At 40.1% G+C, this 21278-nt stretch overlaps 1 protein-coding gene across 1 annotated transcript in view; it reads left to right on the top strand.

Moving 5' to 3' along the window:
- Nucleotides 1-21278, top strand: part of igf2r (insulin-like growth factor 2 receptor) — a 223537-nt gene that overhangs the window by 114152 nt on the left and 88107 nt on the right. Inside the window, exons 15-23 of the mRNA XM_078556726.1 lie at nucleotides 3751-3895; nucleotides 6184-6361; nucleotides 10655-10770; nucleotides 12928-13090; nucleotides 14154-14330; nucleotides 16076-16177; nucleotides 17669-17770; nucleotides 18869-19043; nucleotides 19733-19903. Coding sequence (XP_078412852.1) covers nucleotides 3751-3895; nucleotides 6184-6361; nucleotides 10655-10770; nucleotides 12928-13090; nucleotides 14154-14330; nucleotides 16076-16177; nucleotides 17669-17770; nucleotides 18869-19043; nucleotides 19733-19903 — 1329 coding nt within the window. The remainder of the gene's footprint in view (nucleotides 1-3750; nucleotides 3896-6183; nucleotides 6362-10654; nucleotides 10771-12927; nucleotides 13091-14153; nucleotides 14331-16075; nucleotides 16178-17668; nucleotides 17771-18868; nucleotides 19044-19732; nucleotides 19904-21278) is intronic.

Here is a 21278-nt window from a genome sequence, read left to right as displayed (position 1 = left end):
TAATACCATCTCTTTTGATGGGTCGTGATGTACCAATAAACATGACGAATACAGCTGTTGTTTTACTTTCACAAAGGCTTCTTCCTGTTGTGAATTCCACAACCAATGGTTATTCTTTAACAGCAAGTGTAATGGTGTCAACACAGTTGATAAGTTCGACAAGAAGTGGCTATAAGAGTTGATCGTACCCAGGAAGGACTTGAGTTTGGTTACATTGAATGGTGTGGGTGCATCTTTTATTGCCCAAACTTTATCTACTGGATGCAAACCCGTGGCATCCACCCGGTGACCCAGGTAAGTAATTTCTGGTGCTGGAAGTGTGCATTTTTCCTGCTTTAACCTGCGCCTGCTTCCATGAACCACCTTAGCACCTTCTCCAGGTTGGCCAAGTGTTCGGCCTCAGTAAACCCTGTGATTGGAACATCATCATCTTCGGACAACTCCGAAATCCTTGCAAAAGACTCCAGTATTCTCTAGAAGATAGCACATGCAAATGATATGTACTGATAAAGACTCTTGTGTGTGTTAATAATCATGTATTCTCTCAACGTGCTATCCTGTTCTAATTGTCGGTAGGTGTGGCTCATGTTCAATTTTGTATAGGACTTGCCTCCAGCCAGCTTTGCATATAAGTCATCTATCCTTCGAATGGGATAATTGCCTAGTATTGCTGCCTTATTTATGGTCGATTTATAGTTCCCACAAATGCAAATGGTTTGGTTAGGTTTAAACACTGGAACTATGGGTGCTGCCCATTCTGAGAGCTGGACAGGTTGGATGATGCCTAGCTTTTGTAACCAGCACAGTTCTGCATTCACATCTCCTTCAACGTATAAGGCACAGGCCTGGCCTTAAAGAAACGAGGTGTCACCTGAGGATCACGTATATCTTGGCGTGCGTGCCTTTTAACTCCCCTAATTCATCCTGGAAATCCATGTTGTATTTCCTTAGCAGTTCAGGAATGCCACCTGATTTCAGGTGAAATATCTCAGACCAGTCAAGCTTGATCCTCCGTAGCCCATCTCGGCCTAAAAGACTGGGTCCTTCTTTCACTTAATTATAGGCAGCTGGGTTGTCTGTTACACACTGGTACTGTGGCAATGCCCTTTACCTGAATAGATTCCCCCATGTATGTTCTTAATTTGACGGATGTCAGCTCCAGGTTTATTGGCTGTGTACCTTTCAGTTAGATATTTGGAAGTATGCTCTCCCACTACTGTAGTTGAGGCACCCATATCCACCTCCATTATTAGTGGCTTCTCATTAACTTGGATCGTGACAGTGATAGGTTAGGTTTTCACAGCGGTTACGTTATACAGGAATAAACACCAGTGTCGGCAGCTTCAGGTTCTGCTGCATTCTTTATTTCAGTCATGTTGGTTTGCTACTTTGCCCGGCATTGCCTTACTACCTGACCTTTCTTATGGCAGTAATGACTTTCTGCCTCCTTGAATTTACAGGTGTCTGGTCCGTGGTCACCTCCACATCTGTAATAAATTAACCTTGGAAGTCACTGCTGAAGTGTTTCTACTTGGCCTTTTCATATTTCTAACAGCAGGCGTTGCACCTCGCTTCGATGCTGTGGGTCTGGTTTTCGCGCCACGCTCAGCGATAGGTTCCCGTCCCGCATGAAGAATGGTGCCATGTTGTATGTGTTGCAAAGCCTGCGAGTATCTCGCAGCACTCATGGTGAAGGAGATTTCCAAGGTGCATTTAAAGCCGATGTTGACCTCGGCAAGTAAATGGCACTGTATGGGGTCGTCCATGACTCCACAAACTAATCGGTCCCATAGCATATCATTTAATGTGTCCCCGAAGTCAGTGTTCTGTCAACTGTTTAAGGTTCACTACAGTGGTTGTGATGGACTCTCCCGGGGCAGGGCCCTAACTCTGGAACTAAATTTAAAACGCTGCATTATTACGGATGGTTTCGGCTGGAAGTATGTTTTCACGAGGTCCACTAATTCATTATAGGAATTGGAATTGGGCACGCTCAGGGCCATCAGGTTGCAGGTGAGATTGTATGTCTTACTGCCACATACACTCGAAAGGATGGCTTTCTGCTTTTCCTCGGTGGTCATTTTATTCGCTAGGAAATAAAATCCTAGGCACTTTACATACTGGCTCCAGCCTTCCATATTCTTATCATAAGGGTCTATTCTGCCGAAGATCGGAATGACTAGTGAGTAGTCTTGTCTTTTTTAAGATTTGATGTGCTCACGGTAACTGGGCGAGGTGCAGCGTCAGTGCTATTTTACCCTCATCACCAAACATAAAGACTTGACAGGGTGGAAAGGTTTAGAGAAGAAATGGAGAAACTTTATTACAGAGAACTTTTCAGGTGCTACGTGCTCGATCCTGACTCGTCAGGAAGCCCCACCCCCTGGATATTGTCTGAGCTTAGGTCTCCTTGGTCAGAACCTCCCAGAACATCACATGACCCCTGTTAGACAGCAGATGGGGCTATACCCTCAGTCACTGCAGGTAGTTCATTGCATAATGATATTTTGAGTCACATCTGAAGCACCTGTTAGTTGTTCCACGGGCATTCCTGGGGTTCATTCATCTGTTATTGCTACTCCAATCCTGTCTTCTGTGATGTCCAGATCAGCTAAAAGTGCCTTCATCCTTATTCCTGCAGTCTAACTCTTCAGTTGTTCAGGCATCTGTGCTCCATATCTGAATGATCTCGAAAGACCGCAATCATTGAATCCTCCATCCTTAGTCACACTGTGGAATGTCCCATTTGTGCCATCAAGGCAGCTGGAAATATCTGCCCCCGCCCCCACCGGAATTTTTTAAAGCAGCAGACGTTTGATCCCGAAGGATGTCTTTTTCTAAGAACTGAATGCCAGAAACCTATCCGCATGCGACATCTTAACACAATCCAGCAATTTAAATGGGAGCACTGGATAAGGAATCTCCAAATTGAATTTCTGCTATTTATTTGAGGTCTGTTAAAGTCCGTGATATATTCCTTTATGGAATGACTGTCCATCTTTTGAAATCTGTCAATTCTGACCATGCCACATAGACATGTAATAGATGATTTTATAAATTGTATCCATGAAGCTTAATAGAAGATTCAAACCTCCTCCAGCATCCAACTGATGGGCATCCAGCTCTCAAAGTACTTTGATTATATTTTGTTATGAGGCAATAATGCCAAGGCCATACCTTCCTTAACTTTGGTAAGGGCATAACCCATGTCCACATATGACCAGTGGAAAAATGAAGTGTATGAGGTTGGAATTCAGAGAACGTTGGTGGGTAATCATACCCTGGCGATTTACACTTAGTTTCAGCCATTCTTCACAGAAGTAACTCAGATTACAATCTTTTGTCTGGGGAAGAAAATTCTTGGTTGCCTGAAGGTGAAGATTGGAAACTATTTTCTGCTACATTGTTCATTCTGAAACCAGTTGAAGTAGGAAACCAGGCACCAATCTTTTACTTAATACTAGATTTGTTTACAGAATATAACATTACAAATATCAGCCTGCTTCCTAACCAATACCCAGTGTCCCAAAGGTTTCTCTTTATATGTGCTTAATCAATCAATGCCATATATCCTTAACCTTAAAAAATACAATTTGCATACAATTAACAGATTCCCTAGTGATTTGCACATTGCTCACCAGCTTAGTTGTGATTCCTTTTTGGATTGTTTTAATATTCAATCACTTTGGAGAGAAGATAGTGCACTTAAAACCATTTATTACCTTGTATTTATTTTTGTTTAATTCTTAGGCTTCTTGTTTGACCTTTCGCCTCTGACCAAACAAAATGGCACTTACCAACTTAAATCTGAGAAGTACAATTTCTATATAAATGTCTGTGGCAATGTATCGGCTGCCTGTGGGGGAAATTCTGGTATTTGTCAGGAAGATCCAGCGTAAGTAACCAAAGTGTCTGTATAGCTTAGCTCATGAATGTTGGTTCACTAAATGCAGAATGAATGAATAGAATATTGTAAGCATAGGAGTTTAGTTTTGTAAGCCACTTCCCTAAATATAAAGAGGTGGTACTTCATGACAATTTTTAGGTTGTTGAATAAGTGTCTCAAAATGCACATCTATCTTGCACTGAGTTTTTAAAAAGGTTATAGAATTTAGGGTTATATCTAATATTATTCTGAAGTAATTGTATATATTGCTAAACTGGTGTTGCCATTCACTGCCAGAACTGGCTGGGCCAGCAGGATCATCCTAGGATGATCCTGCTGGCTACTTTTCTGTACTTGAAACTGTCATCTTAAACCCCTCCCCCCTGTCTACTCCAACCTCATCTTCAATGACAAATGCAAGAAGCTATTGGATTGCTGCGTTACCAAGATTGAACTACCTCTTCCCTTCCCTCCTGCTAGCTCACTGGGCCAAATCTCCCCTAAGAGAACTTTCTGCCCTAGCCCTGAACTTGTTTCCTTCCCTAGTTTATTTTCAATCTCTCCCTTTTTGCACTTGTCTTGTCCATCAGATGCACCTCCTGTTTTCCCTACCCTATTTCTGCTAAACTGCTGACCACCCAATTTCCCTTCATGACTCCCATGTTAGTTGGCATTGACGGTTACCTCTCCTCCAGTTCCGTCCTCTTCTTCAAATCTGCAGTCATTGTTCTCTTAAAAAAAAAAGCATGACCCTTGTGTCCTTGCAAACTACCGTCCCATCTTCAATCTCCCTTTCCTCTAAAGTTCTTTAACATGTTGTCCCTTCCCAAACTTGAGCCCATCTTTCCTGCAAATTCCATATCTGAATCCCCCCAATCGGGTTTCCATGCCATGTACTGAAATGGCTCTTATTAAAGTTACAAATTGCATCCTATATTACTGTGAGAAAGGCACACTTCTCACCAATCTCAACTCCATCCATTGGAACAATTGAACTCGCCAGTCGTCTCCAATTTCTCCCCATCGTCTAACTGGGTGGGACTGTACTCATCCGGTTCCATTCTTAACTATTCATTTGTAGCCAGAGAATTGCTATCAATAACTTCCCTTCCCATTCCTGTGGTGTTCCACTGGTGTTCCCTAAGAATCCATGTTTGGATCCTTCCTATTTCTCATCTATATGCTACTCCTCGGCAATATTATCTGAAAACACGTCAGTTTCTGTGTGTACATTGATGACACCAGCTCTGATTCACCACCACCAACACTCGACAGCTCCACTCTCGATTGTCAGATTGAATGAGCAGTAATTGACTCCAATTAAATATTGGGAAGGCTGAAGCCATTGTCTTTGACCCTGCCACAAACTCCAGCCTCTGGCCATGGATTCCACCCCTCTCCCTGGCAACAGAGTTTGAACCAGACCGATCACAACCTTGGCGTCACGTTTGACCTCCCAGATGAGCTTTTAACCACACATCTGCACTGTCGTTGAGATCACCACCTATTTTTCACCCTTTAACAGTGCCCCCTGCCTCAGCTCTTCTGCTGAAACCCTCATCCATTCCTCTGTTACCTCCAGACTTGACTATTCTAATGCATTCCTGGACAGCTTCCCACATTCTACCCCCTCAACTTGAAGTCATCCAAAATCCTGCCTGTATCCTAACTCTCACCAAATACCATTCATCCATCACCCCCTGTACTCTCTGACATACACTGACTCCCTGTTAAGCAAATTCTTGTTTTCAAAGCCTGACTCCTCCCTATCTTTGTAATCTTCTACAGTCTGTACAATGCATAGAGATATCTGTACACCTCTAATTCTGACCTCTTGAGCATCCCTGATTTTAATTGCTCCACCATTGTTGGCTGTGCCTTAAGCTGCCTAGGCCTCAAGCTCTGAAATTCCCTCCCTAAACCCCTCTGCCTCTCTAAATTGCTTTTCTCCTTTAAGGCGCTTCTTAAAACCTACCTCTTTGGCCAAACCATTGGCTATCTGCCCTAGTAGTTTCTAGTTGGCTTGGTGTCATACTTTGTTTTATAATAACTCTGAAGCAGCAGCTTGGGATGTTATGTTAAAGTGCAATAAACTTATTGTATCTCCACTGTTCCTGAAAGACTTAAACTATAATTTTGTTTTCTCTCCCATCCCTGTATTTATACAATTGCAAGGGCCAAAAACAATAGTTGAAATCAGTCTGTCATTCAGTTTGTAGCTGCCTTGTGTATCTGACATAAAGCTAAAGTTGATCATCTCACGTTTTTTGTGTTCTAATCCTCTGCTTGATCCCTAGTCATAGTCATTTTTGGAGCCTGGGAGTGTCAAACTCCAGATTGACGTACTATGATGGGATCATTCATTTGGTCTATACAAATGGGACACCATACAACAATGGGCAGCACACTCAACGATCTGCACTCATAACGTTTCTGTGTGATCGGGATGCAGGTGAAGGGCATCCAGAATTTGAGGTCAGTTATTAGAGTGCTCTGGAGCAGGTTGTGATATTATATCAGTACAATATCCTTTCACTACAGAGGTCATTTATTACTGTTCTGTGATGATGCCTTCCAGCTCAAGAACTTATTAAATAAGTACAAGGTTGGCCCTGTAATAGCTTATAGGATCTTGGGGCATTTTTGAACTGGTGAAATGAATTTGTCAACTAGGCGAATCTATGAATGGATGAATTATGATTGAAGAGGCAAGACCAATTTAACCAAGAGGAATACCAAGTCATAAGTCACTGCAATCAGAATATGGGGATGAAAGAATGGTTGCTTTCAGAGAAAGGGCATTACATATTTATTTATTATGAAAATGGTCATTTTGTGTTTTCTCATTGGATGTGGGCCTTGGGAAGGCGGTGGTGAGCTGCAATCTATGTGGTGTAAGTACACCCACAGTGCTGTTAGGGAGGGAGCTCCAGGATTTTGACTCAGCAAGAGTGAAGGAATGGTGGTATAGTTCCAAGTCAGGAAGGTGAGTGGTTTGGAGGGAAACTTTCAGGTGATGGTGCTCCCATGTGTCTGCTGCCCTTGTTCTTCTAGATGGTAGTGGTCGTGGATTTGGAAGGTGCTGTCTAAGGAGGCTTGGTGAGTTCCTGCAGTGCATCTTGTGGATGGTACACACTGCCGCTACTGTGCGTCGGTGGCTGAGAGAATGAATGTTTGTGGATGAATGTTTGTGGATGTGCTGTCAATCAAGTGGGATGCTTTGTCCTGGATGGTGTCAAGCTTCTTGTGTTGTTGGAGCTGCACTGATTCAAGCAAGTGGAGAGTATTCCATCACACTCCTGACTTGTGCCTTGTAGATGGTTGACTGGCTTTGGGGAGTCAGGAGGTGAGTTACTCGCTGCAGGATTCCTAGCCTCTGACTTGCTCTTGTAATCACACTCTTTCTATGGCTAGTTCAGTTTTTGGTCAATGGTAATCCCCAGGATGTTGGTAGTGGGGGATGCAGTGATGATGTCGTCATTGAATGTCAAGGGGTGATGGTTAGATTCTCTCTTGTTGGAGGCGGTTGTTGCCTTGCACTTGTGTGACGTGAATGTTACTTGCCTCTTGTCAGCCCAAGCCTGGTTATTGTCCAGGTCTTGCTGCATTTGGCCATGGACTGCTTCAGTATCTGAGGAGTGGCGAATGACGCAGAACATGATGCAATCATTAGTGAACATCTCTACTTTTGACCTTATGATGGAAGGAAGATCATTGATGAAGCGGCTGAAGATGGTTAGGCCTAGGACATTACCCTGAGGAACTCTTGCAGTGATGTCCTGGAACTGAGATGATTGACCTCCAAAACCATCTTCCTTTGTGCTAGGTATGACTCCAACCTGTGTAGAGATTCCCATTGACTCCAGTTTTGCTAGGGCGCCTTGATGCCACACTCAGTCAAATACGGTCTTGATGTCAAGGGGAGTCACACTCACCTTACCTCTGGAGTTCAGCTCTTCTGGCCATGTATGAACCAAGGTTATAATGAGGTCAGGAGCTGAGTGGCCCTGGCAAAACCCAAACTGAGCTTCAGTGAGCAGGTTATTGCAAAGCAAGTGCAGCTTGATAGCACTGTTGATGACCCCTTGCATCACTTTACTGATGGTCGAGAGTAGACTGATGGGGCGGTAATCGGCAAGTTTGAATTTGTCCTGCTTTTTGTGTACAGGACATACCTGGACAATTTTTCCACATTGCTGGGTATATGCCAGCGTTGTAGCTGTACTGGAACAGCTTAGCCAGGGGCATGGCAAGTTCTGAAGCACAAGTCTTCAGCACTATTGCTGGAATATTGTCAGGGCTCATAGCCTTTCCAGTATCCAGTACCTTCAGCCGTTTCTTGATATCACCTGCAATGAATCGAATTGGCTGAAAACTGGCATCTGGGGACCTCCAGAGCAGGCTGAGATAGGTTATCAACTCGGCATTTTTGGCTGAAGACTTTTGTGAATGCTTTAGCTTTATCTTTTGCACTGCTGTGCTGGGCTCCACCATCATTGAAGATGGGAACATTTGTGGAGCCTCTGCCTCCAGTGAGTTGTTTAATTGTCAACCACCATTCACAGCTGGGTGTGGCAGGACTGCAGAGCTTGGGTCTGATCCATTGGTTGTGGAATTGCTTAGCTCTGCCACCTGCTTATGCTGTTTGGCACGCATGTAGTCCTGTGTTGTAGCTTCACCAGGTTGATCACCAACATTTTTAGGTATACCTGGTGCTGCTCCTGGCATGTCCCCACCTGCAGTCTTCTTTGAAACAGGGTTGATCCCCTGACTTGGCGGTAATGGTAGAGCAGGGTCTATGCAAGGCCATGAGGTCACAGATAGTGGTTGAGTACAACTCTGCTGCTGATGGCCCACAGCATCTCATGTTTGCCCAGTCTTGAGTTGCTAGACCTGTTAGAAATCTACCCCATTTAGCATGATGGTAGTGCCACACAACACAATTGTTATGGCACAATGGTAAATGTTAAGTTGTTCAAATCACAAAGGGAATCTTGAAACAACTGCCACAACTTGTTTTACAATTTGTATAAATTTTGAGATGCATGCCTTGAACTCAGTAGTAATAAGACCACCAAGTCTTGTAGGTTTTTACAAAACTAGATTAAACATTTATTAACAAGGAAAATGATTTTAAGCACATACATATGTCTACAAATTACTGCTATAATAATTCCTAAATCCTACTTAATCTGACTCCCAGTCACACTTTTGTTAAGGCAACAGTAAGACACAGATTTTAAAAAAGACCCAAGCAAAGAAACCTGATAGCCTGACAATCCAATTCGGAGTGAGTCTCCTTAACTTTTTTTGTTGTAGGCAGCAGCTTGAGGCATAGATGCTGAAGGCTTTACAGACTTGTTAGATCTTAAAATGCCTGCCCTTACACACAGCCTTTGCTCCTTTATACCGATTTTCCCCTTTGAATGCAAATACCCATTGTTTCATTATGTCTTTGGACTTTACCTTTCTGATAATAAAATTCTCTCATAGTACGATGTTCTACCAGTAATCTTTGGGAAAAATAAACCCACTGTTTTTAAACTTCATCTGGCTAGGTGACACATTTCATCCCTCCTTGAAAACCATCTAGTCTGGTTTATTTAAAAATGAAAATGTTCTTTTGGCAACAATGTTTACCTACTTAACATTTCAAACCTAGCTCATCATCTGCCACATCTACCAAAGCCTTCAGACCAACTGCCTTTAATCCAATTAAGTCAGTCTCCCTCTTTCTTTTTCTCTTTCTCACCCCCATGCATGCTTTCACTCCCACACGTGCTCCATTATTTTACAATAAATTCCAATAACATTGAGAACTATTATATCATCTTGACAACGATGGAGGGTGATTTCAACGTGAAGACAGGCCTTCGTTGTCTCAAGAACTGAGTAGGGTTACTCCTGCCGATTCTGTCATGGGCAGATGCACCTGCAGCAGGCAGCTTGTTGAGGATGAGGCCTTGGTTCCCTTGCCACCTGCTGCAGACCCAGTCTAGCAGCTATGTCCTTTAGGACTCAGCCAGCTCGGTTTGAAGTGGTGCTACTGAGCCACTCTTGGTGATGGACATTGAAGACCCCACCCAGAGTGCATTCTGCACTCTTGGCACCCTCAGTGGCGTTCAACGTTGGAGTACTGACTCATCAGCTGAGGGGGGGCTGGTACATAGTAATCAGCAAGAAGTTTCCTTGCCCATGTTTGACCTGATGCTATGAGACTTCATGGGGTCCTGAATCAATGTTGAGGACTCCCAGGGCAGCTCCCTTTCAACTGTATACCGCTGTGCTATCACCTCTGCTGGGTCTGCCTCGCCAGTGGAATAGGACATATCCAGTATGGCAGTGTGTGGGACATTGCCTGTAAGGTATGTTTCCGTGAGTATGACTGTCAGGCTGTTGCTTGACCAGCCCATGAGGCATCTCTTCCAATTTTGGCACAAGCCCCCAGATGTCAATAAGGCAGGCTTTGCAGGGTCAATGGGGCTGAGTTTACGGTTGTCATTTTGGGTGCCTAGGTCGATGCCGGGTGGTCCATCCAGTTCCATTCCTTTTTAGACATTTTAGCGGATTGGTGCAGCTGAGTGGCTTGCTAGACCATTTCAGAGGGCATTTAGGTGGGATATGGGATATTGTATTGGGTAGGATATGCTAAGAAAATAGCAGGTCTCAAAACTCAAAAATAGCTTCATTCTGAATTCCCAAGTTTCTTAAGTGATGAATAATACAAATATGAACTTAACACTACAATTAGCTGTATTTTAAAATTAGGAGGAAGATGAGCACACTTATAACTTCAAGTGGTATACTCAATATGCTTGCCCTGAAGTGCCGTTAGAGTGTATGGTGACAAATGAAGCTTCAAAGCAGCAGTATGATTTGTCAAGGTGAGAATACAGCATTCTGATTTTTTTATATATGTATATTTAAGTTCATTGTTTTGGCTCAATATTCCACCTTCAAAAATAGATATTGATAGTTATTTTTAGGAACAAGCTTTTTTGCAGAGTGGCGGGATGTCAAATAACATCTACCTGTATAACTTAATTTTAATTGTATAAGTCTTTCATTTCGAATGATTACAGAAATAATCTTTCCAATTTGGGGGCTGCTTCCGTCCCTTCTTGGAGCTGAAGGTATTCAATTTAATAGTTCTGAATTTTCTAAGACAATGGAAACGATGACAATCTGGGTTACAGAATGCCATCATGTAAGTAACTCTAGTGCATGAATTTGTGCAAAATATCTAAAGTCGACTATTGTAATAGTAATAGCACTGAAATTACTGGAACAGGCTCTGAATGCTCAATGAGGCCCCCTAGCAGCAATAATGTGGTTCTGCAATTTTGCACATGGGAACTGGTTCAATTTTGGCAATGCCTTGATAGATTTCTGGGCACACCCAATTTCTGTTCCATGTGATTTTTTTTAAAGAATTACAATTATTGTGCCTACATGCAAATACTTTCCTGAATGGAATAGAACTTTCTTTGGCCTGATGGTGGATGCTTTTCATCTAATAAATATCTGTACAATTTTGCTAAATCTAGGCATTTGAGAAGCGTCAGGTTTGAAGAAAAATCTAATTAAATATCTAAAGAATAGTTTGACTCTCTTTTAGGGAAAACAATACCTTGCCCATCTGACTAGAATAATTTGTTTCTCAGCAGTTACTCCTTGGGTTGAAAATTTGATGAATTTGCAAGTGATCACCTTTTTAATTATACAGTTGCCTGTAAAAGTGCTTAGTGTCTCGTGCTTGATCACTTTAGATGCATTCACACAAAACTGTCTGTGCAGTGGGCTTTTGCCTAGCACCTCGCTCAGAATTGCTACAAATGTAGCCTGAAGTCAGAGGATCTGGCTTGACAGCAGAAGGAAGTGAGGTGAGATGCCCTGAAAGAGACCACCTCTTTCCACTGGCTTAGGAGCCCATTCACGCAGTTGCAATTTACACTTCAAGTTAAGTGTCACTTCGAAGCAAAAAACATTTTTTCAGCAAAATTAAATTTGTTCTGTGCATTCATTGTTAAATGTCTAAAGTTGGCAACAATGGCATGAAAGGAAAGATCTCAGCAATTCGGTGTATTGAACTCTACTTGAAGAAGTGGGGTAATGAGCTTAAAAAATGATATCAAAAATCTAGAAAGATGATGAATCCATGCTGGAAGGGCTTGTATTCCATCCCATACTGCTGTAGTTTATTTCAGATAACTAACTAGGTCTTTGTCCAAATAAAGAAGCTATCCTAGGTATTGATCCTCAAAATTCCCCTCTTGCCTATAGCCTGACAATCTTTGCTTAGACCACTCCTGTACAAAAAGATCATTTCAGATTTTTTTTAATGTGTTCAGCATTCTACTGTGATTCTCACAGGAGAATCTTCCTTTCAATATGATGTTCATATGGACCTTTCATGTATTATTCCCTAAAATTGTAGTGTAGTGACTTGACAAGTTTGCAGATTCTTAATTTGCAGTTTTTAAATTGGATCTGATAGCATGCAAGCTATAGCTTGTTTCTTTCCATGAGCCTAGTTGGCCTGCTTTGTAATCAAAGTTCTAATGTGTCACCTGAAGCTCATCAAGTTAATGTAAGCAGCAGTTTAAAGCCCTGCACATCCTTTCGTGTCTTCAGCAATAAACAGCTCAGTGTTGCCATTGCTGTCTCTAAACTTGACTGTCGAGTATCATCTGGAAGACAAAAATTAGACTGCGAGTGAAGTCTGAGGCAATTCTTTGTATAAAGTTTGCAGCACTGGGATTCTTGAGGGGGGAAGGAGGTGAATAATCACAAGTTGTATTTGCCTAATCTCTGAATCTTCGTGTTTAAAATACTGCAGAATTTTTAAAGGTTTGATTTTTAAAAAGTAAAATAGCTGGTCTCTGAAAGAAACATTCCAACTTTCGCATAAATTAGACACTTTTTGTATGAGTACACCTCAGAATACATTGCAAGATGCTTTAACGGTAAAGGTGCAGTATAAATGCATGTTGTTGTAATGAGTTGATAACTTTGTGCTTTTTGAAACCTCTTCCACTCAGCTTATCAAAGTCAGAGGACAGTGATGAAAGTAACTGGTTCGCCATGGACACAACATCAAGTAACCACAAGAAGTATTATATCAATGTCTGTCGACCTCTGAATCTGGTTCCTGGATGTGATCGATATGCAGCAGTGTGCCAGATGCACTATGAAAGAGACTTAGTAAGTTGCATTATAATGTGAACTGTCAACTTCGGTTATTCAGTGGTAAACCATTTAAGTGGACAAAATTGGGAATTTATTTGGCTGAACTTAACAAGCATGAAGTTCAAGTTAAGCAAGTTTAGATTTTCCATAATAGGCAAAAGTGCAAAAATGAAGTGAAAACACATCAAGAATCCATTGTGTATATCTGTTCAGTCCATTGGATGAATGTTGCATTCTCTGGGTTCATTATGGATGTTTATAAACATGGATATGAACGGAAGGAAGTAGTACTTCACTGCTGATCAAAGTGAGAAAAGATTGAATAACTTCATATTCCGTAATAGCTTCCCAACAAAATATCAGTTCTGATTTACTGACAGCTGCAAGTGCAGAAACTGTTAATTGATGAGTAGTCAAACTGTGCTGCGCAGTTTGCATTGTCATAGAACCATGGTGCAAACTGATGCACCCAGTTGATAGACCATCACCAGGTAGTAATTGCACATGCTGTGGCTTCATACCAATGTATTGAACTTTATCTGCTATAAAATTGATGTTTTACAAACTTAATGTTATTAGCTGATGGGGCATTTTGCTTGCTGCTAATTAGTGTCTTGTAGCAGCGCAGACACCAATGGGGATGAGAACTTCTCGGGCTCCATCAATTCCTCATTGCAGTCTTGGATGACTTGATTTCCATTGTTGACCCTTTCTGAAAGTGCTTGACCTCCCAGACTCAGTGGTGCAGATTATTCATGACTAATGTTGCAGGGAATTTAGTATGTAAAAAAAAAAATTCTCAGGAGTGAAATTCAGGATTACTATTTGCATTGTTTAACATGCCTGTTGAAACAGAGGGACTATCCATATGTATCCTTCCATTTCATTGTGCATTATTCAACTGTTTTTAACCATCACTTTCTATTACATTCTCTGAAAGTGCAATTCTATAAGTTTAATTTTCCCTTCTAGCTCAGCAAACTTGCCAAAAACTTGCATGTGGATATTAGCATGATGGAAAATTTAAGCTAGTGTTGCTAATGTACATTTGCTTACATAAAGTTTGATTTATATTTAGGATGCACTTTATGAAAAAGTATCCATCAGCAATCTGGGAATTGCCAAAAATGGCCCCAAGCTAGAAAAAGATGGGCGGATTGTTTTGGAATATATAAATGGTTCTGCATGTACCAATTCAGATGGTCAACTAACCTTTTACACTACCCGTATCCACCTGAGTTGTTCAAAAGAACTGGTAAGGAAATTTCCCTTTTACAACCTCTTTACATTCCATATTTTACCAATTGCTGGTTTCCCTAAAAAGGAGAGCTTTCCTTTACAGCAGATTTGTCCTGGGTTTCCTTTTAACATCAGTTTGCTTCCCCTCATTATCTTATCCTCTTTCTTTTTCTCCTTTCTAATTGGTTATTTACTACTGGCATTGATTAAGAATTATATGTGCACCAATTTTTCAAAGACCCTAAACTTACCTGCAGGCTGCTTCAGCCTTGATTTTTAAACATGCATCTTTCTCTGAATATTTTGTCTAGTTTATTTACCAGTAACCTGAGGTCATCCTACTGTTGGGTTAAGCCACGAGGTAGCCTCATCTACCAGTCAAAGGGGAAATACATGATCAAAAAGACTTTTTATAGACCAAGTAAAGCTCAGCACTAGTACTAAGTGATTTATGTTGCACATTGTAATACTTGGGCCCTGTCATTGCTCCCGAAGATGTGACTTCTCATTCTAATGAGACGACTTTATGGTTTGTTGTAGAAAGAACAAAAGCTTGCATTTACCTAGTTCCTTATCTCATTCTGAGTATGCTCAAAGAACTTCATAACAAATAAGTTACTTTACTGAAGGTTGTTAAGCGAATAAATATAACAGCCAATTTATAAACACTGCGATTCCACAGACATTAAGTTAGATGACCAGAGGTGTTGTCTGAGGGAGAGATCTAGGCCAGAACTCCTGTTCTTTGGATGGGGCCATGGCTTTGTTTGCATCCATCTGTACAGGGTAGATGGGGTTTCATTTTAACATCCATATGCAAGATGCCACTTCTACCAGTGCTATATATTCTCATTACTGTACTAAAGTGTACACTGAGATGACGTGTGCAAGTTCTGGTGCAAAGCTTGATCCTGTAAACTTTTGTTTTGAGGTGTTACCAACTGAATTAATCTAATGCTTATGAAATACTGATATGTTTAGCGGTGGAAAAAATTGATGTCTATTCCAGAAATCTACCTGAAGTAACCTGATGGTCGACATGGATTTTAGCTTTAATTGCGGTCTTGTACCTCTTCCAATCCCATCACAAGTAATGTTTGTTGATTTAATTTTCTAAATTGTTAATCTTGTAATCAGTAGGAAATGCCAACAATGTGTACTGAGTTCTGTAAATACTCCCATGAATTGTATCCTTCTGAAACTCATTAAACAATGCATCACCATAATGAATGCATAGTTAGGAAAGATGTAGAAAGCTTTGAAGACAACGCAAGTTCACTTCATCTCTAACTTTCCAAAACTTCTGAGTCCCCATTTGTACAAAATTTTGCTTGCCTCTTATGCTTCATTTAAAAATTGAACTATAATGCAAGCATTAGAGTTTACCATGCTTGTAAAATGAATTTATACTCCACTGACTAATCATCATGCTCATTTGGATGGAAATGCTTCACCAGTGGAAAAGCAGATCATAAATGTGGGTGGTCACAAAGCACACTTTCTGACCATTCCTTTACATGTTTGAAAAATCATGTACAACATGTTCCAATTTCTGGTCGGCAAAACAAGCTCCTGACAGGGGTGCCAAGTCAGAAAGTTATCCCTTCGATCAAATCCAGTATTCCATTGGTATAAATGGAAACCACTACTTGTGTGCTGAGTGATAATGCCAGGGTTGACCTGGATAACAATATATTGGATTTAATAGCAAAGTATTTCTTGTGTGATGACCATGCTAATTGGTTTTATGTATTTTTAAAGTCCACTGGTCCGAGGTTCATTGATCACAAGGACTGTGTGGTCACATTTTTATGGGAAACTGAAGCAGCCTGTCCTGTCACAACAACTGAAGATTTGAATGAGGTAAAGCAAATTATTGCGCTGACCAGGAATGCAATGTCCTTAGTTACGGATTTGAATATCAATCCTGTTATGAAAATATCCTTTAGGAAAATGTAATTTTCTCAGAACTTAAAAAGTTTGCCCTCATAAATGTTATTTATAGGCTGCAATTCGGTGTTAAACCACTTTCAGAATTATGTATTTATTAACAGTGTACTGCCTGCATTCTAACTTGCACCAAGGCCCATTCACATATCTTCCCTGTACTTGCAGACCTACATTGGCTCCCATTGTTGCAACGCCACGACTTTAAAACTCATTTTGAAATCCCTCCATGGCCTTTTGCCTTCCTGTCTCTAATATTCTTCAGCCCTACAATCCTCCGATCTCAAATAAAAACTGAAAGTACTGGAAAAACTCAGCAGGTCTGAAGGTATCTGTGGCGAGAGAAACAGAGTTAATGTTTCGAGCCTTTATGACTCCTTTTCAGAGCAGAACCCTCAGACGTCTGTGCTCCTCCAATTCTGGCTCTTGCACATCCTGATATTGGTGGTTGTGCATTCAGTTGCCTAGGCCCCTGAGGTCTATAGTTCCCTCTCTAAAGCTATCCACCTCTCTCCTCCTTTAGACTTTAAAGCCCGTGTTTGGTAATCATTGTACAAAATTTGTTGTTGCAAGACTGTTTCTGAATCCTTAATTAGCACACATTTCAATTTATGCAAAATTTGTCATTGTGATTCACAAGAAGGCATCTCTTTAACACCTAAAACTGTATACCTTCTGTATCCAGATTAAGCTTTCTCTGATTAAAGGAATAAACATTCTGTTCCTAATCCTCTACCTATTCTTATACCAGCCGCAAGGATATGTCTGAGAGATATGGTGGAGGAATAATCCATATTTTAATTATTTGTATGTTGGCTATATCTAATACAGATACATAGTTTCCTAATGTGCACATTATTCAAATGTAAAATTACCTGGTACCAAATTAATCTGCAACAGGTACAAAAATTGTATTTTGCTTTTGCATCCAAATACGCTGAATTTGTCAATTGTCAAGTTGTCCTAGTTTAATGGAAAGTTTGGCATATAGCGGTATTATGATTGCTTTTCATTCACGAGTGTTTTGAGACTTTATATGAAAATTGCTTTGTATGTTAATTCTGATATCTGACTTTTTGAAAATTTAAAGACTGATTTGCTTGCTGCCTTTCTTTATACATACTATTAATAACTCTTCCCAACACCTCCCTAACTAATTCACATCTTCATTGGTGTAACCAATAATTAGGAGGTTCAGATGTTTAGTTTAGATTTGATGCAAAATTTTAATGACACCAAAACATATTGATGCTCCAGAGTGTTGGTGATTGATGGTTATGTTAATGACAATCTACATAAAATGGTACTGAAATATTTTTGTGTGTGACAAGTGTGCCTTTATAAAATCTTTTGTATTTTTGTAGAACGAGTTGCTGAACTGAAACATCTGTATGATTTTCTTTCTAGAACTGCTCAGCAAAAGACCCCAACACTGGCTTTGTCTTTAACTTTCTGCCCCTGGCTTCAGACACAGGTTACTCAGTGACTGGGAACCAAGTAACATTTAAGGTTAGAATACTGAATATTGGCTAATATATTTATAATTTAAAAATATGAAATGCTAATCTGAAATGTGTTCTTTGAGTGGGCTAAAGAATGTCAAAACATTTAAGTTTAATGACAGTTCTTTACTTAGTGAACTGGCTAAAAATTTGCCAGGTTATATTTTTATCTCCATGTGTCTCTTTTTGAATCAATTCTATCAAAATGGGCTGGATTTTGAGAGTGCTGTTCATTACACTTGCCCCTAGACTTTCTGGGGACTTTTGCACTGGAGGTTCCTTTCAGCCACTATCAGCAAAAGGTCAGCATTCACTACAAATCATTTGGGATCTGTGTGAAGAGGGCAAGCAGTTGTATATCTCTAACCCATCAGATTGAAGAATCATTAATATACAGGACAGAGTCTGAACTAGGAAGTGTCAGGGTATTTAATTTAATGTCCAATCAGGTACTAAAAGCAAAATAGAGGGGAAAAGAAAGATTGGATAAAGAGGGAGAGAATAAAAGAGATAAAAAGTAATTTTTTTTAAATTGAAATCTTCAACAATAATTAAAATTTGAAAGAATGAAACTCCACATTTATTTAAGTTGATTTTCAGTGCCAGAGAGTTGGTTAGGAAGTAATTAAGACTTATGACATTGTTAAAAACATATTTGTGCTGGAAAGGACATATTCCAACTTTTTCTTGGAATTTAGTGTGTATATACTGGTTAAATACAGAAATGTCACGCTATATCATGTATTTTGATGCTGAGTTTCTTGGTGCGATACTATTCTCACGCAACCATTGGAGGAGCAAGATACCCTCGTAGTAACTTCCCAATTTTAACATACACCCACTGTGTCTCTGTTCCTCCATTGCCTTTAAAATTGTATCTTTTAGTTTATATTTACTCTTCCCACTACCTACCAAAATGTATCATTTCGCGCAGCTTTGATTAAATTTCATCTATCATGTGTCTACCTATTTCACCAGTCTGTCCTCTTTATGTCTGTTACTATCCTCTTTTTTGATGTGACCAATCTTTCTTGCTGTTTTGCCAAAACAGTACACTTTGTATCTGATTTGTCTAATAACCTAGATTAACTCACTTCTTTTAAAGCTCAACATTTGCCGGGGCCTAAACGCATGTGGGAAAATAGGCAACAAACCAGCAGCTGGATGTGAGATAGATGGACAGAAATCAAAACGTCCGGTTGGATCGGAAACGGCACTGCAGATTTCCACTGATGGCTTTATAACTCTCATGTACAAGGGTGCACTGGAAGTGCAGTCAGGTAGGGCATGTTCAGATGGAGTTGCAGAGCATTACATAGAATGCACAGAAACTGGCCATTGGCCCAATGGGTCCATGAGACAGTTTATGCTCCATACAAGCTTCCTCTAACCTTCTTACACCCTTCTTCCTCTAACCCTATCAGTATAATCTTCTAGTCCTTGCTTCAAAAATTAGTGCATGTGGCTGAAATGGTGCTGATGACGGCACGTGTGGCTGATCAGAAATTTCTATTGGGCAACACTGATTTGTTATAAATTTTTTCCCATGTCCTGCAAAATATATTATTTTGCATTTCTCCACATTTAAGTTGAATCTATTTATCCTACCAACTAATCAGCCTGTCCTCCAAGTTGCCTAGCCTTCATAGTTAATTGCTTGGTTTACACAGACCCTGCCGAGTCTGTGTGGTCTGTTAACACACCAACCAATAGCCTTGGGCTACTAGAAACTCAGTTTTATTTTTTAAAAGTTCCAATCCTATATAACACTGCTTCTGTATGAATAAGTTTAGCCTTTCATCCTGATATCAGTTAAATATGCTAGTTAACACTGCCCTATGTTTTTTGGATGCATCCAAAAACAGAGAAATTTTTGTTTTGTATAAGATGTATAGTTGAGAATTTTAATATTTCATGTGGTATAAATGCTCCCATAATCTGAAAAAAAAATTTCTATTACACCCTGCAGGATTTCAGGATGCATTTATTATCCGTTTTGTCTGTGACACTAATTCATATCCTGGAAAGCTCAAGTTTCTGCGAGAGAAAATTGGCACGACTGCACGATTTCATGACACCTACTTTGAATTTTATACTGCATTGGCTTGCTTTCCAGCTCCTGTGAACTGCCTTGTCCTTGGTAAGCAAGTGATTTTAATCCTGTATAATTCATTCATTCACCAAAGTAGCCTGCTAAAGGGGCTAGTAAGTGCTAAATATTGTTTGAACAGTCCAAATAGTCTAAGACACTTGATCTGAAGTTTTCTTCATCGCATGATAACAACAAATCTGCATTCCATTTTGTTAATGCTATTGAAACATTTTGCAAATACAAGGATCTGATGGACTGCTGATTATTTGTTGCAGCATTTAATAAAAAATCAATTGATTACAATATATGGTGAATACATGTTTAAACATTATGGCGAGATTTATTAAATGTAATAAATAAAAGTTTACTCTGCAGTTTTGTTTTATATATTTAATCTATCTTCATGTGTTTCTTTACACTGCTGAATTGCTAGTTCGATGCTACCCTTTGGGAAGTGCGTGACGTTTGCACACTTGTCCCATTTGAAAACTCAACTAGCAAATGGCCACTAACATGGAGAGTTAGGTGCTTCCCCTTGGGTTAAGCAGCTTGGCATGAGCTGATGGACCCATTTTTAAGACCTGTAACTTGTATTGGTGAACCAGAGAAAATACATATTTTAATAAATTCACCTGAGGATTTTATTTGTAAGTAGCCTTTCTTCTCATGTAACTTGTAAAGTTTTGTTTGTAAGACTGCTTTGAAATCTCTCAACAGACAGTATCTTGAAACAGTCCTCTACAATTAACTGATACCTATAAAATATGACTGTAAACTGGCCTAACATCTCCAACTTCTCAGCGTTCAGCCTTCTATCCCTTTCAAGGTGCACACTAAATGCCATGCTTGATGGAGTACAATAGTATCATATAAATGACTGGCCCATAACTCTGCCACCAGGTTGTGTGGCAAAATTTGTGTAGTGTACTGACTATGTACACATTCTGGCCCAGTTTTTGCTGTTAGCTGTGAATGAATAAATGGCACTTGTAGTTAATTACAGTTACAGCTGCTCACAGACTTTAAGTGGGCTTTTGTGTGGCAATCTGTAGTTATTAGAAATCGCTTTCACCTACAGCAAATTTGGGACATGTAGTCATAAACCATAACCATTCAGACTATTTAATTCAATGTAAAATCATGTACAGAAAGAGGGGGTTGAGTGAGAGAAGTAAAAGACGCACACATTTTAAATAAGTTGTTTTATCTTTTAACTCTCCTTCAGATTTTTATCATTGGAATACAATTCCACATTTTTAAAAGTAGAATTTAAGTGTCAGAAGGGTTGCTTGTTAATAATTATGACCTTGCACACTGTTAAAAATTCACTTACAGTTGAATGGCCAAGCCCTAACTTTTCCTGGTGTGTTTAATGGATATATATTGGGTTAGTACTCCAACTTCACTGTCTTCATTTGTTTTA

This window comes from Cetorhinus maximus, chromosome 14, assembly GCF_964194155.1.
Source record: "Cetorhinus maximus chromosome 14, sCetMax3.hap1.1, whole genome shotgun sequence".
Lineage (NCBI taxonomy): Eukaryota > Metazoa > Chordata > Chondrichthyes > Lamniformes > Cetorhinidae > Cetorhinus > Cetorhinus maximus.
The sequence above is the reverse complement of the archived record's forward strand: the minus strand, read 5'-3'. Positions and strand labels throughout refer to the sequence as shown.